We start from the raw sequence: 13,021 nt of genomic DNA on the forward strand, positions 1-13,021 counted from the left end.
AGCTTCCCGCATGCATCTCTGCTTGAACAGTGGAATGTGTTTTGTTCATAAACAATACAAGTTACTTCATACATGTGAAAACTTATCTCGTCCCATCATACATTCACACCTATGTACATCACCTCTAGTACAGAGACTTTAAATGAAATGAAAGATATAAGGCTGAGAGACAGTTAGTTAAGCAGGATGTCTCAAGGGAAAGTTGACTAATAAAAGTGGTGGTTTTCTCACAATACAAATAATAGAATCTTTGGGTTTTCCTCACAAGAGGGAGGTATGATTTGCTTAAAGAAGTCCTTTTCATTAATAGTTTTATTAATACAGTTTGGAAAGTAACATATTTTTGATAAAATGTTTCCTCATAATAAAAATGAAACAGGGACATGAAAGAGAAAATATATTAGTAACTGACATGACTGGGTAATAGCTCAGAATTTTGTACTAAGAAATGTTATTTTCAGAACATGAGAATACTAAAGTTGAACATTTCATATCCATTTTGAATATGGTTCTGAAAGTTTTCATACACCACAGATGATGGAATAATACCATTTAATAACCTATGTTGAGCATTGTTTTTAAATTGCAGGCCACCTGCAATCCCTACAGAGGTGGAATCCATTAGCATGGGGCTTGTGAGGAAGCTTTGAAATAAAATGACTCATCCAAATAACCAATTAAAGTGATTATAAATTATAAAATTTGATGGGAAAAGGAAAGTAAAAATGAATTCATCAGAAGCAGTAGTAATATCTTTAATTGGAAATTGTATTTCAAGTTAAAAGTGGCATATATAATAATGGTAACATTAGTGAATAAATGGTAAGCAGACAAACAGGTAATGAAGATATTCTCAACCATCTAAAAATATATTTTGCCCAATTAACTTAAATGCTTTTATCACTGAAGTCAGACCTAGAGAATGCCAAAATAACCATGAGGGGAAAAGAAAACACGGTGTCAAGACAAAAGTGGATATTTGAGCCTAAAGGAAATTTCATTTAAGAAAGAGAAACTCCAAGGGCCTGGATAAAAAATAAAATAAAACAACCAACTCTTCTCTTGCTAGTCTTTTCTTTGTGTACATGCATTTCAGAACTGGTTTCCAATAAACATTGAAGGAATAATCAACTTTTAATTAACCACATGGGATTATCTTGAGTTTAAGGGCTTTAAATACTTGCTTTATTGGCATATCAGACATTTACTATTGACAATATCTGATCTGGTTAATTATATCATTCTCAACATGCTTTATCCTCCTCACGTAATTCTACATTTCTATATGTTAAGACTTTTGAAACCCCAACCACATGCCCATTTCCTAGACCATTTCCTGTCTTAGATACACTTGAAAACCAAATCTTATAGCAACATGTATTTGCTTTATTCACAGGCTAATTGATTTTCTGTAAGCAGGTAAGATCAGAGATAAAGCAGGCCATCTGTGCTATTCCTTCTAAATTAAATAGTCACTATTGCTACATTATATTATAGACAACTATGTATTTATTAAAAGTCTGCCACATACTTGGCAGTGAGATAAACAAAACATTTGAAACAAATACCCAGATCAATACATAATATATTACTAACCAAATCATTATCTAAATTCAAAAATAAATGCATTTATGGGCCGGGCATTTAGCTCAGTGGCACCACGCCTGCCTTGCAAGTGCAAGGTACTGAGTTGAATCCCTAGTACTGAAAAAAAGAATAAACATATTTAAAATTTTCTACCATTTTGGTTTACTTCTAGGTAATATTTAAATATTGGTTTAGTATGCATTTGGTAAGCACCCACTATGTTCCATGAGTAAACACACTAATGTGCACAGCATTTAATGGGAAACAAGGATGAAAAGGCTTTCTTGCCCTCATGGTGTTCGCATGGAAAGTCACAACAGGATACAATAACTTGATATGCAGAATTTGACCATTATCATCTTTGGCTCTCCAGCAATGAATTAATTTATACAGTATTTGTCAGAAGAATGGAAGACGTCTTCAATGATGAGATAGGCTGAGTGGCAAAGAAAAATAACAGAAATTTCCCAAGCAAAGAAAGATGGGAAAAGTATAAAATTCACAGGCTGTGTACACACCAGGCTAAAATATGAGACTACTAGCTAGTTACACAATAGTATAACTAGCATGCACTAAAATTTAGAAAGCATGCTTTTTTTTTGTAAATGAATAGAAGGCAGAACAGATCAAAGTTAGGATTTCCCAAATGAAATGCACCTGCTCTGCTCATGCATTATGACTAATAACTCTGACTGGTAGAAAATAATCAGCGATAAATTAAGTGGAACAAAAAAACACAGAAATAATCACTAAGTTCAATATTAGATGTACTAGAAAAATCATTAGGAACTGATAAATTACAATAAAGAAAAATGGCCACAAACCCTCTCATTAATCACAGTGCTGCCTCAGTTCATGAACTGAATTCTTTCCATGTCTCTTGTCACAAACCAAATTCGACAAGAACCAAATCAAATACAATGATTAGGTTCAATGTTGACTTTATGGGGAAATTTAACTAGGTTTTCACCCAATTTCTACCACAAGATATAAGTACGAGTTTATATTTGGAAATGGGAACACATTTATAACATAGGTCCTGGCCATGTTAAAGTGGCTTAGTTTACATGTGTATGGTGCATTCCTGAAAAACTATGACATTTTTTAAATTATGCTGTTAAAAAAAAAATCATGTCTTATAGGAAAAGCCAGGATTAGGAAGCAGAACATATTGAAAACCTGCAGAAATTTGTAGGCAACCATAAACAAATATCTTAACATCATAATTTAAAAGCTACCAAAGTCAAGACTCTCAGTATTTATGGTGAAATTTTAAAAGAATAAAACAAAGTAATGTCATTTCACAGAGGAAAATGACTTCTCAGCTTCATTAGCTGCACCCTCACTTTGTAGTGGAAGTGCAGATTTTCTTAAAGCCACTAAATAAAGTAATTATTGTACTAAAGAAGGCACTTAAGTTGATTTTTCATATTTTTCTTAGTCTTCACACATTGCTATGGCTTTCTGAGAAAGTTTGCTCTTGACAGGTAAAAATTAATGAGTTGTATAATTATGTATGGATCAACACAATCCTGCATTATAATCTGCCATTCCCTATATACCAATCACACATAACATAAAGTACATCAAAAGAATACATACTGTGGGAGAAAAGACTGAAAAAATATATCTTAAATAGATTTAATGCTCTTTGGCCAAAATTTTGGGTGTCAATTTACAGAATATATTTAAAAGCTACAGGCAAATCACTGTGAAACTCAGGAATATCATCTACAAAATGTGATTTAATCAGAATTAAATGATATAATAAGCAAAAACGATAGACTTCCTTGACTAAATTGAGGCTCAGAAATATTATTTGCTTTCTCTTCCGTCGGACACTACTTAAACCATGTATGTTCAGTAACAAGAATATTTTTTGTGTTATTTTAGGTTTCAGTTTAGTTTTTCAAATTTTATTTACTTTTTTTGTTTTCTTCTGGTCTCCCAGAAATAAAAAAAAAGTCAAGAAACTGATTTAAATGAAAAAAATATAATAAAAGCAAATTTCACGTACATGCTTCTGAAGTTTTACCCCAAATCTCAAACCTACGCAATATAATAAATACAAATGATGATGGAAGAATGAAATAAAGATGACTGATAAATAAAAGTGGAGAAACAATTGTGAAGAAGTGAGTGCATTTAATAATTTATTACTGATACTTAGGTCTCGCATGGGTATAACAAACAACATTTATTTATTTATTTATTTATTTATTTATTTATTTAATTTCTGCACTACTGGCAATTGAACCCTAGCAGTCCACACTGAGATACATTCCAGGCTTTTTTGTTTTTAATTTTGAAATAGTGTCCTTCTATGTCACTAAATTGTCCAGCTGGGACTTGAACTTTGAGTCCTCCTGCCTTTGCCTACCAGTGTGCTGATATCAAAAGCATGTATGCCCACCCCCACCTTAAGATTCGATTTTTAAAATAACAAATACATTTTAAAATGACCACTAATACAAGGTTTTCCTTATTTCCTACTTCCTATTAACACATGGCCACTCTTTCTGGAAAAACCGATTAACACTTCAGATGTCACTTTGCCAAACTTCAAGATGAATTCTTTTACCAACAGCCATTAAGTCTTCCATGGAAACTTGTCTTGTTCACTCACACCTTTCTCATTTACCTCTGGTTCATTATACATATGACCAGCGCAATTAAAAACAAACCAAACTTTAATTATGTCATTTTCCTCCCCAAACACTGGCTCCCAAAGATTGACCCAAGAGTCAAACTTAGCTAGGTCTCAAAGACTTTCTGGCTCCCATTCCCCAAAATACTCCATTCTCAAAGCCAACAACTCACATTTTCAGGCTGTTTAATGAATACTGTTTCATGAATCCAAACACTTGATAAATTCTTACACGGGATTCATTAAACTGGATTAGTTCTGTTCTCTAAACACCTCTTGCCCTACCATTTATTCAACCATTTCTTTTCTCTTTGCATTGCAGTATATCACCACTTATCCCCAAGGTGAAGCTCTTTCTACTGCAATGAGTGTCTGGTTAGAGGCTGGAGTTTGAAGAAATTGCTATGGAACCTTAAGCAGTTATTAGTGTCTTCTATGTCTCATCATCATCATATGTAAATGGGGAGATGCTAATAAGATAACAGAGGATTGATACAACTGAGCCTGTGAATAAGCAGGCAGTGAATTTTAGTTCCTTCTAAGTGCTGAACTTAGCAGGTCTCACGTACATCATGTAATTTTTAATTAATTATATGGAGATTTTTGTCCTTTTACAACACTGTAACTCTTCACTGCTCAATAGTTTGTTGATTTATTGATGATTATTTGGCTTTTTAAATTTATATTTTTGTCTTCTTAACTATCATCATGTAGTAGTGCTATCCCCCACCCCTCTATATACATGCAAATTTTCAACCAACACACCACATATATTAAAAAATAAACAATGAAATAGAAGTCAAAAAGTCTACTAATTACAACTGCTAACTATAACTGATAGAGGCAAATCAAATAATTTCTCTGTAAGTTAATTCCTTCAGCCATAAAATAAAGCTAATAATCTGTTGGATACTCGATGGTTGTAAGTTGTAAAGTGCTTGCAGACACTTTGGAAAAGTGCTCTGTACTGTTTCAAGATGCTGATATTAAACTCATGGTAAGCTCTCAATAAATGTTTGTTAATTAAGTGACAAAATCACACAAAATTTAAATATCTGTTATTTTGACCGGAAGATATCTTAGATTAATATTTGTAATCTGTGCAAAAGTTTGGCACTAAGAGAAGTGAATTATAATTTGCAGACCAAAGCTGTAGTTACTAACCATTTTACTTGCCTTAGTCTTTAGTAAATCACTTATTCTAATTGTGTGCCCATCCTAAGTCTTTTGATGCTAATACCAGCCCTTTGAAAGAATTCATAATACAAAACAGCAACCCATTCCTGCCATCTGCTGGCAAATTGTGAAAAGTAAATGTGCTCTACCACTATGACTACAAGTGGCGCCCCCTGCGGTTGTTCCTTACACAACCTATGCAACTCTTCTAGTATCACTGCCTAATTTGGTGCCTGGGATAGGCAGGCATTTAATACACACTATATAAATGGGTAAATGATAAATGAGTATGCCTCACCAAGTACATAAATAACCTCTGTTCCCTCTTTTTCTAATTTCAGAACATTTAAATGATGTTTGGAAATTGAATAAATGAGCTATTTTTAAGCATGAATAAATACACCTCTGTGCTTATTACTAAAAAAGTGAACAAAACCTGGCATAGTACGGTTGATATTTTACAAGACGCTATGCATGTCTATTATCACAACTATATCTCACAGCTGAGCATGAAAGGAAACTCGTCAAATGTTTTTATATCAAATTTTCAAAAAACAAAACAGTGTTCTTATAGTGTAAAGTTTTCTTCAAAGTCAAGAGATTCTTAGTAGCATAGGGTCATGTGACTCCAGAATCAATGTGTTCTCTGTTTTTTTCAAAAAATAAAATGGGGCCAAGAAGATTTTGATCAATTGATTTAAATTTTTCAGACCAAATTTTTCAGACTCTCAACTTTTGATTGCTATGCCTAAGAATGTTCCCAAAATTCTCCATCATGCCCCTCAGTTATTTAAATTCAAGGAAATCTGTTTCATTACATCGTAGCTTTCTAAAATGTCTTTTGATGTTTGATGAACCGTTACTGGCACAAGTGAACATGTGAAACAGAAATACGTCAGTATTTAGGAGTACAGTACCGCTATTATAGTTATAAATAATGAAGAGTTATTAAAGTATTTAAAAGTGTGCCATGGTGAAGCACTTTTATTGGCTGAACAACTAAAGCTTCCTTAGCTCCATGAAATGTGATGATATTACATTTAATAAACCCATAAAAGCACTGGTTGCATTTTAAAAAGTATTATCCTATCACGTAATTTGGAAAATTAAAACTAATTTATAATACTTTAAACAGGCCTATCTCAAATATAATTGGGAGAGTATAAAGGGGGCAGGAAATTCAGAATTCAGGTCAATAAAAAACTTGAAAAACAACCATATTCCCTTTATAAGAACATTAAAATTGCTAAATTAACTTTGCATATACCAACACCCAAAGGATTAATTTTGTTTTAGACCAAACCAAACTGAACAAAAGCAATTCCACTCCCTCTACCACTTATCGAGCACTTTTCTTCCTGGCCTCAAAAGTTCATTGCTATGAGAGATGACCTTGAAAACAGATGAGTTAAAATGATTTCCCAAATGTCAAAAGCCAGAAAAAGCAGCAGCATCAGTTGCATAGCCTCAAATTGTGAATTCTGTTTGTTTCTCTTCACACTGTGCCCGCATAAGGAAACAGGCAAAAACAAATCACTGTTCACTTGGTTACCAGCCTCAATCTCCCTAGTTCCTTCTGGACCCCATTACCAACTAGCTCTGCTTTGCAAAGCACATTTATTTACAAAATGCTATCAAGTTTGCCTTCATTCTCTTACTGAATGAGGTTCTTTTGTTCCTTTAATTGCTCCTCTAGTAGGATATAACCTCTGGGAGAACATTAGCCCCCTGTGTCACTGAATAAACTCATCTGACACTGGGACCCACCAACTTCTCTTTCTGTTGCATGGCCTGATTGAGCAGGAGAAATGGAAGTGAGAAAATGACCTGCTTAGCTCCTTTCACACAAAGCAAGGGAGGGAAACCTCTGGGTCGTTCACTGACAATAAAGATACTCACTTACATAACCTATCTTCTCTAAGAGCAAATGAATATGCAGTTGGTTCAATGGAAACACTGCACAACAAAGCCTGCAGCCAAGAAAGACAGTAACACAGAGAAAGGATGTGAGAGAGGCTGAGTCTGAGCAGCCTAGAAAGAGGATGAGTTTGGAGAAATCACTCCTCTGGACCTGAAACTCGTAGACCCTCACACACCTGTGCTCTATTTTTAGAAGACACATGTCTCTAATGAACAATGACTTAAGAGCACTCATCCAGAAAGAGTAACTATAAGCAGATGCCCGGTTTAACGAATTAACTTGAGAATTCATCCTCCTCCCCATTCCATGATTTCAGCTTAAGTAAGTGTTCTAACTACAGTGCGCTGAGTGGGTTGCAAGAGGGATGAACAGCACTGTCCTTAACCTTAGGTTTTAGTGTACCAGTGATTTTATTTTATATATGTGAACAAGTGATGGAGGTCTATGAATCATTCTTGGGTGATTTGTTAAAAGAATAAGAAAATCATTTTAAACATTTAAAAAGTTTCAGGAAAGCAACCCATACATACTTTGAGAATCTGCATTTACAAAATTGTAAACAGCAAATACACTGTGAATCTGAGACTTGAATTATTTCTTGAGATTTATGTCAACTGAGGCTGCGACCAAATTTTGAATAGAAAGCAAAAACAACTGCAGAAGTGACAGTGTTCTAGAATATCCCTTGACGATCAAACTTGACAAATTCCAGCCTTATTTCTTTAGATCCCAAGCTTGTAGTAGAAACCAGTGGCTTTTCAAGGACCCTTTCTGCTATACTAAAATGCTCTCACTACAGTACAACAATAACATTTTGTTGAAAGTTGGGAGTAGAACTATTAGGCCTCGTTAGCTAATTATCGTATTGGCATCCACTTAAGTTAGTCAGCTTTTCACTTCTGTCATTTTCTTCCTTTCAACTGCAGTGGTTCAAAACGTTTTGACTACTTCAAAGGGAATACATCATCGTTGCCTTTCCTCAGTCTAACTGCATACCACTTTCCAAAGCAATAGCTTCAATCATGCTTCATAAAATCCCCTGCAAGTATATTGTTGGAAACATAAATCAGCAAGCTGGGGTTTTAGTATTTCTAAGGCGAGCCCAGGGATCACTGACTGCTGGCTTTTCTATGCCCCCATTTACAAAAGAATAAACAAAATTATGAGTTACACTAGGTTCACTTTTTTTTTAAGACAGCTCCCAGTGGTGTATCTGATATTCTATGCTGCATCCTTAATTAGAGAACAAAACAGCAGCATAAAGGAATTAGACTCTGGGATGAGGATTTCTATTTCCAAACATCTCTGACTTCATTAAGGCACATGGACAGAAGTACTACATGTTTGTTCTCACAAAAGCCAGCCCTTCTAATATGCATCAATGGATCTAGAAGAGCCAAGCGTTTGGAAACTGTACTAGATAGAGAGATCTTCTTTACAATGATGCTCTCTTCCTACCCTGTTTCATTACAGTGAATATGGGCTCCCCTGTGGGCATGCTTCTGTTTCAGTGTCCCCCTTTCCAAACACCTCATAGTCGGATCATAAATTAGCTGAATCATAATTTCCAATATATGTGACATATACATACCCAAATTATGCCTGCCTAGGTGTACTGTTAAAACCTAGAATTTAAATATTCCTAGATGACCCTTCCGACTCTAAATTCCAACACACTTTGTGTCTGCAATGATAAATCCCCAGACTCCATAAATGAGACATTTTTCTTCTCCAAACAACTCATAATGTAATCACAAGTCCACATAAACTTGCTTATGATTTATAATTCTCCACACCACCTCCACTTATTTAATTGCAGTTGTATTTTACCTGCAGTTTTCAGTATTGTGAAAATACCTTTCCATTTTACAAAGGAACACTTAAATACAATTAGTAGATCTACAAAAATGAAAGCACCGCATCTGGGGGATATCCACCTGTGTACATCCATCTTTGCCATAAGAGTGTCTGAATTAACAGAATGGTGTAACGCTAGCTCCAGATGAACATATCTACAATCCCTCTAAGACTGTAATATTACATACTCTATGCTGTTATGGGAAAACGAGCATCTCACCAAGACACTTTCCAAACTATGGCAATCTCCAGCATTTACATTTATGTCTGAACATAAAATCTGCACCCAATTGTGTTTCATCAGCCACTAATACTATAGCTTTGGGGAGGAGAAGGGCAGAGAAAGGAAAGCTTCACATCCAAAATGTCAAGCCCTGCTGAAGAATGATAGGACTGTGGAAGAGCAGGAACAACCGTTTCTGGGTTTAAAATGGAGCTCTACCACCCCCTGCTGGACCACAGGAGCAACACAGAGAAGGCTGAAAACGCTTAGAATCGATACAGTGGAGATATTTTAACTTATCTTGTAATGTATTATTTTATTTAAAAATCCATGCTACACTAATAATACAACATTATCTCCAACTATTACACATCGTAGGATCACTGCCATCGCCTCCTTGAAAGACTTTCACCAATGCACGTTTTAGCGTTTTGTTTCCCCAATTAAATGTCCAAACTTGTGTGGACAGTTGAAAATGCTTCCATCTATTGTACAAATATTTCCTGTGAATGTGTGCTACCTATACAACCAAGATAAATTCATATCTATCTCTATCCAGATCATCAGAGGTAGCACCCATAAATTCTCCCTCAGGTTATTATACTAGGCTATTCTTTTTTCCCCCCAAGATCTAAAAGCTCCCACCAGCTGTCCATAACCCTAAAATCCCTTCCAAGAGTAATTACAACCTCATGTTATAAAATAGTTCTATTTCTCGATATTAACAAGGAGATGGGGGCTAAAATGAATGACTGCAACACATCCCCAGTTTTATCCATTTGCTTTCTTACACCCATCTCCACGGCCCTTCTTAGTTTCCAACATAAGCTATCATCATTCACTTCATAGTCAGGAATTGGTCTTGGGAAAGGGGAAAAAAAGAGTCTCTAAGAATTGAATTTCTTGCACACAACAGGGATATTTTACAAACGAGTTTAATGCTTATAGTTTTTGCTGCTTCTGTAAAACATCATCATAACCTTTTCTTCCACAACCTCTGATATTCAAGTATCAATACACACCAACAGACCCATTCAATTTTTGAAAATCAAAATCAGAGAAAGCTAAAATCCCAGGGAAAAAAAAAAAAAAAGCAGTTTGCCTCAATCTCCTGCTCACTGATGCCCATCTGCAAACCTGCATTTTCTCTTTTTCCCTCATTTAAGGGTCTCCACAAGACAGATACAATTTTAGGGGCAGCCACAAGAAAGAGCTAAAATAATAAGGATAACAACAGTTACTGCAACTTTAGTTCTTTTTAAACATTTTTTCCTCCTGTGCCCTCTTTGCCTCTCTGGGTTGGGTGGAAGGGGGAGGGAAAGTAAATGCAATAAAGCACCACACTCCTACCTTGCCCGCTACAGACAAGCAACCCGAGCAGGTAGAAGGAGAGGAGGAGGCTCATGTTCAGGACGTGACACTGGTGGACAATTCCAAAGTTATTAAGTCCAGCCCCGGAGAGAGAACCTTCCGCTGCCCGGCCGCCCGTCGAGCCCGCGCCGCTCCGGGTGCCGGCGCCGCAGCCGCGCGCTCCTCCTCGCGAAGTGACTGGCGGCTCCGCTCGGCGCCGCACTATATCCCGGCGGCGGCGGCGGCAGAGCAGAGCTGAGCAGAGCAGAGCAGAGCAGAGCAGAGCAGAGGCAGCGGCCGCCGCGGCGGCAGCACAACCGGGCGGGAGGGAGCGGGGGCGGGGACGAGCGAGGGAGGCGCGGCCGAGGCGGATCCCTCCGCGCCGCACGACGGCTTCTCCCGTCAGGCGCGCGGCTCCGGGATTCGTCCGCAGCCTGGCTCCGAGCTGAGGGTTCGGTCCCCGGTGCCTCCGACCAGAGGTGCGGCCGCGAGCGCCTGGCAGGGGGACGCCCGCACTCGCGGATGGATGCACGCCCGGACGCGGATGCCGCAGACAGTCAGACGGCCGCCTGGTCCTGCGCCTCAAGCGCACCGGGCTCAGCGGCTGAGGGGGAGATGGGGACACGCGGCGCAACCCCGGCTCTCAGTCCTCTGGGAGCTCGCGTAGCTTGGCGATGGGAGGGAGTGGGGGTCTCTGTGGCTCCCCTGGCCGCTCTCCTCCGCGCGCAGACCCGGAGCAGATCGGCAGCTCCTGCGGCGGCCCCTCCCGGCTTTGCTGCTCTGCGCTGCGCTGCGCTGCGCTACGCAGCGGCCGAGGGGAAGCGCGAGTTCCCTGTGTCCACACCGCCTGCCTCCTCGGACGCTGGGGTAGGCGGGGGCTATGCACTGTTTCTCTCACGTCTCGACCCGCTGCTGCTGAGAGCAGGTACCTAGGAGAGACCGACTGAGGCGGGGCGAGCTGTGGGGGGCGGCGTTCCCCTCGCCATCAGTCCTAAAGGTTCGCGTCCTTGGGCTCGGTATCCCCCCCCCCGCCTCTCTGAGGGCTCTACTCTCTATCCCTGGGGCTCGGCATGGCCCGGGTCCCCGGGAGGGGCGCCACGATGCAGGCTGCCCCAGTGTGGAAAGATGAATCGTGCGGGAATCCTTGTTTACGCTGAAGTGATGGAGCGGGGCAAGCACCCAGAACTAAGTCCTCACCTAAAGGTTGCAGCGTGTCATTATTTCTTCTGGAGGGGTAGGAAGCCATCTGTCACTGATGTCAAACCTGGGCCAGACAAACCTGGAAAGAGGCAAAATCACTGGCCCCGGGCTGAGAGTGGGTCCTCCAGTCTGCACTTTTATTCTGGCTCCTTAGAGTAATCAACTGTCTCACCTCAGGCTCAGGGAGTTCCTAGGAGTTTTTCCTTATCAATAGGGTCTGAAAAATAGGATGGGATAGAGACATGGAAGAGCTCAGAATCTTAACAACCCTCTCTCCCACCCCCACGCCCACCCCATTTACTGCCTTCAGAGCATCTTTCTTGACCTTTTGGGGTGAGGTTTTTGGGAAAAGACGAGGGGAAAGGGCAGCTCTCAGCCTGTACCATAGCTAACTCCTCCAATCTATGGACCCCTCTGTACTTACAGCTTGAGAACGTGTTCTTCCTCCCTGATTTTATAAGAGGAAAATATATTTGAAAAGTTCTTTTGCCAAGACACTCTTAGTGCACCTGTTACTGGTTCTAGGTTGCAACAACTGTAAGTAAACTTACTTCAGTAAACTCAGGGTCAGCTTTTTGGCAGGAAAGAGTGGAAACAGCACATCTATAGGTGTGAAAGAAAAATGACTTGTATATTTTTACTATTTCTTGACTTCTCTAGGGGGATCAAGGGACCACACACACACACACACACACACACACACACACACACACACAGAGTCAGAAGGATACTGCTTGTGCCAGATAACTTCTTCATTACAAAGTCTGCAGTTTTTCAACTTGACACTGAAGGTCAAGTTCTCTCTCTCTCTCTCTCTCTCTCACACACACACACACACACACACACACACACACACGCACACACCACCTAGTAATCAGAGAAATGCAGTTCTGACTATTGGATTTTCCTATTATTAGAAGTTGAAGTTGAACTACTTTTATCTAAAGCAAAGAATCGAACCTTGCCAGAGGAGAATTTAGTAGCTTGTAGATAATTTAGACAGGAAATCTTAGAGTAAGGTGTGAATAGAAAAAAGAAAAGCAGCGATCCATCAGACACT

General features: G+C 39.0%; 1 protein-coding gene across 2 annotated transcripts in view; it reads right to left on the reverse strand.

Moving 5' to 3' along the window:
- Window positions 1-11,075, reverse strand: part of Ncam2 (neural cell adhesion molecule 2) — a 490,293-nt gene extending 479,218 nt beyond the window's left edge. Inside the window, exon 1 of one of the 2 annotated variants that reach the window (XM_004842216.3) lies at window positions 10,762-11,075. In XM_004842216.3, the coding sequence (XP_004842273.1) occupies window positions 10,762-10,816 (55 nt within the window). In that variant the 5' untranslated portion in view covers window positions 10,817-11,075. The remainder of the gene's footprint in view (window positions 1-10,761) is intronic. The other variant, XM_004842218.3, reaches the window with a different exon arrangement.
- Between the last annotated feature and the right edge of the window lie 1,946 nt (window positions 11,076-13,021).

The sequence above is a fragment of the Heterocephalus glaber genome, unplaced genomic scaffold (assembly GCF_053883595.1).
Source record: "Heterocephalus glaber isolate CG9 unplaced genomic scaffold, H.glaber_assembly_v1.0 deba00000122, whole genome shotgun sequence".
In the NCBI taxonomy this organism is placed as follows: domain Eukaryota; kingdom Metazoa; phylum Chordata; class Mammalia; order Rodentia; family Bathyergidae; genus Heterocephalus; species Heterocephalus glaber.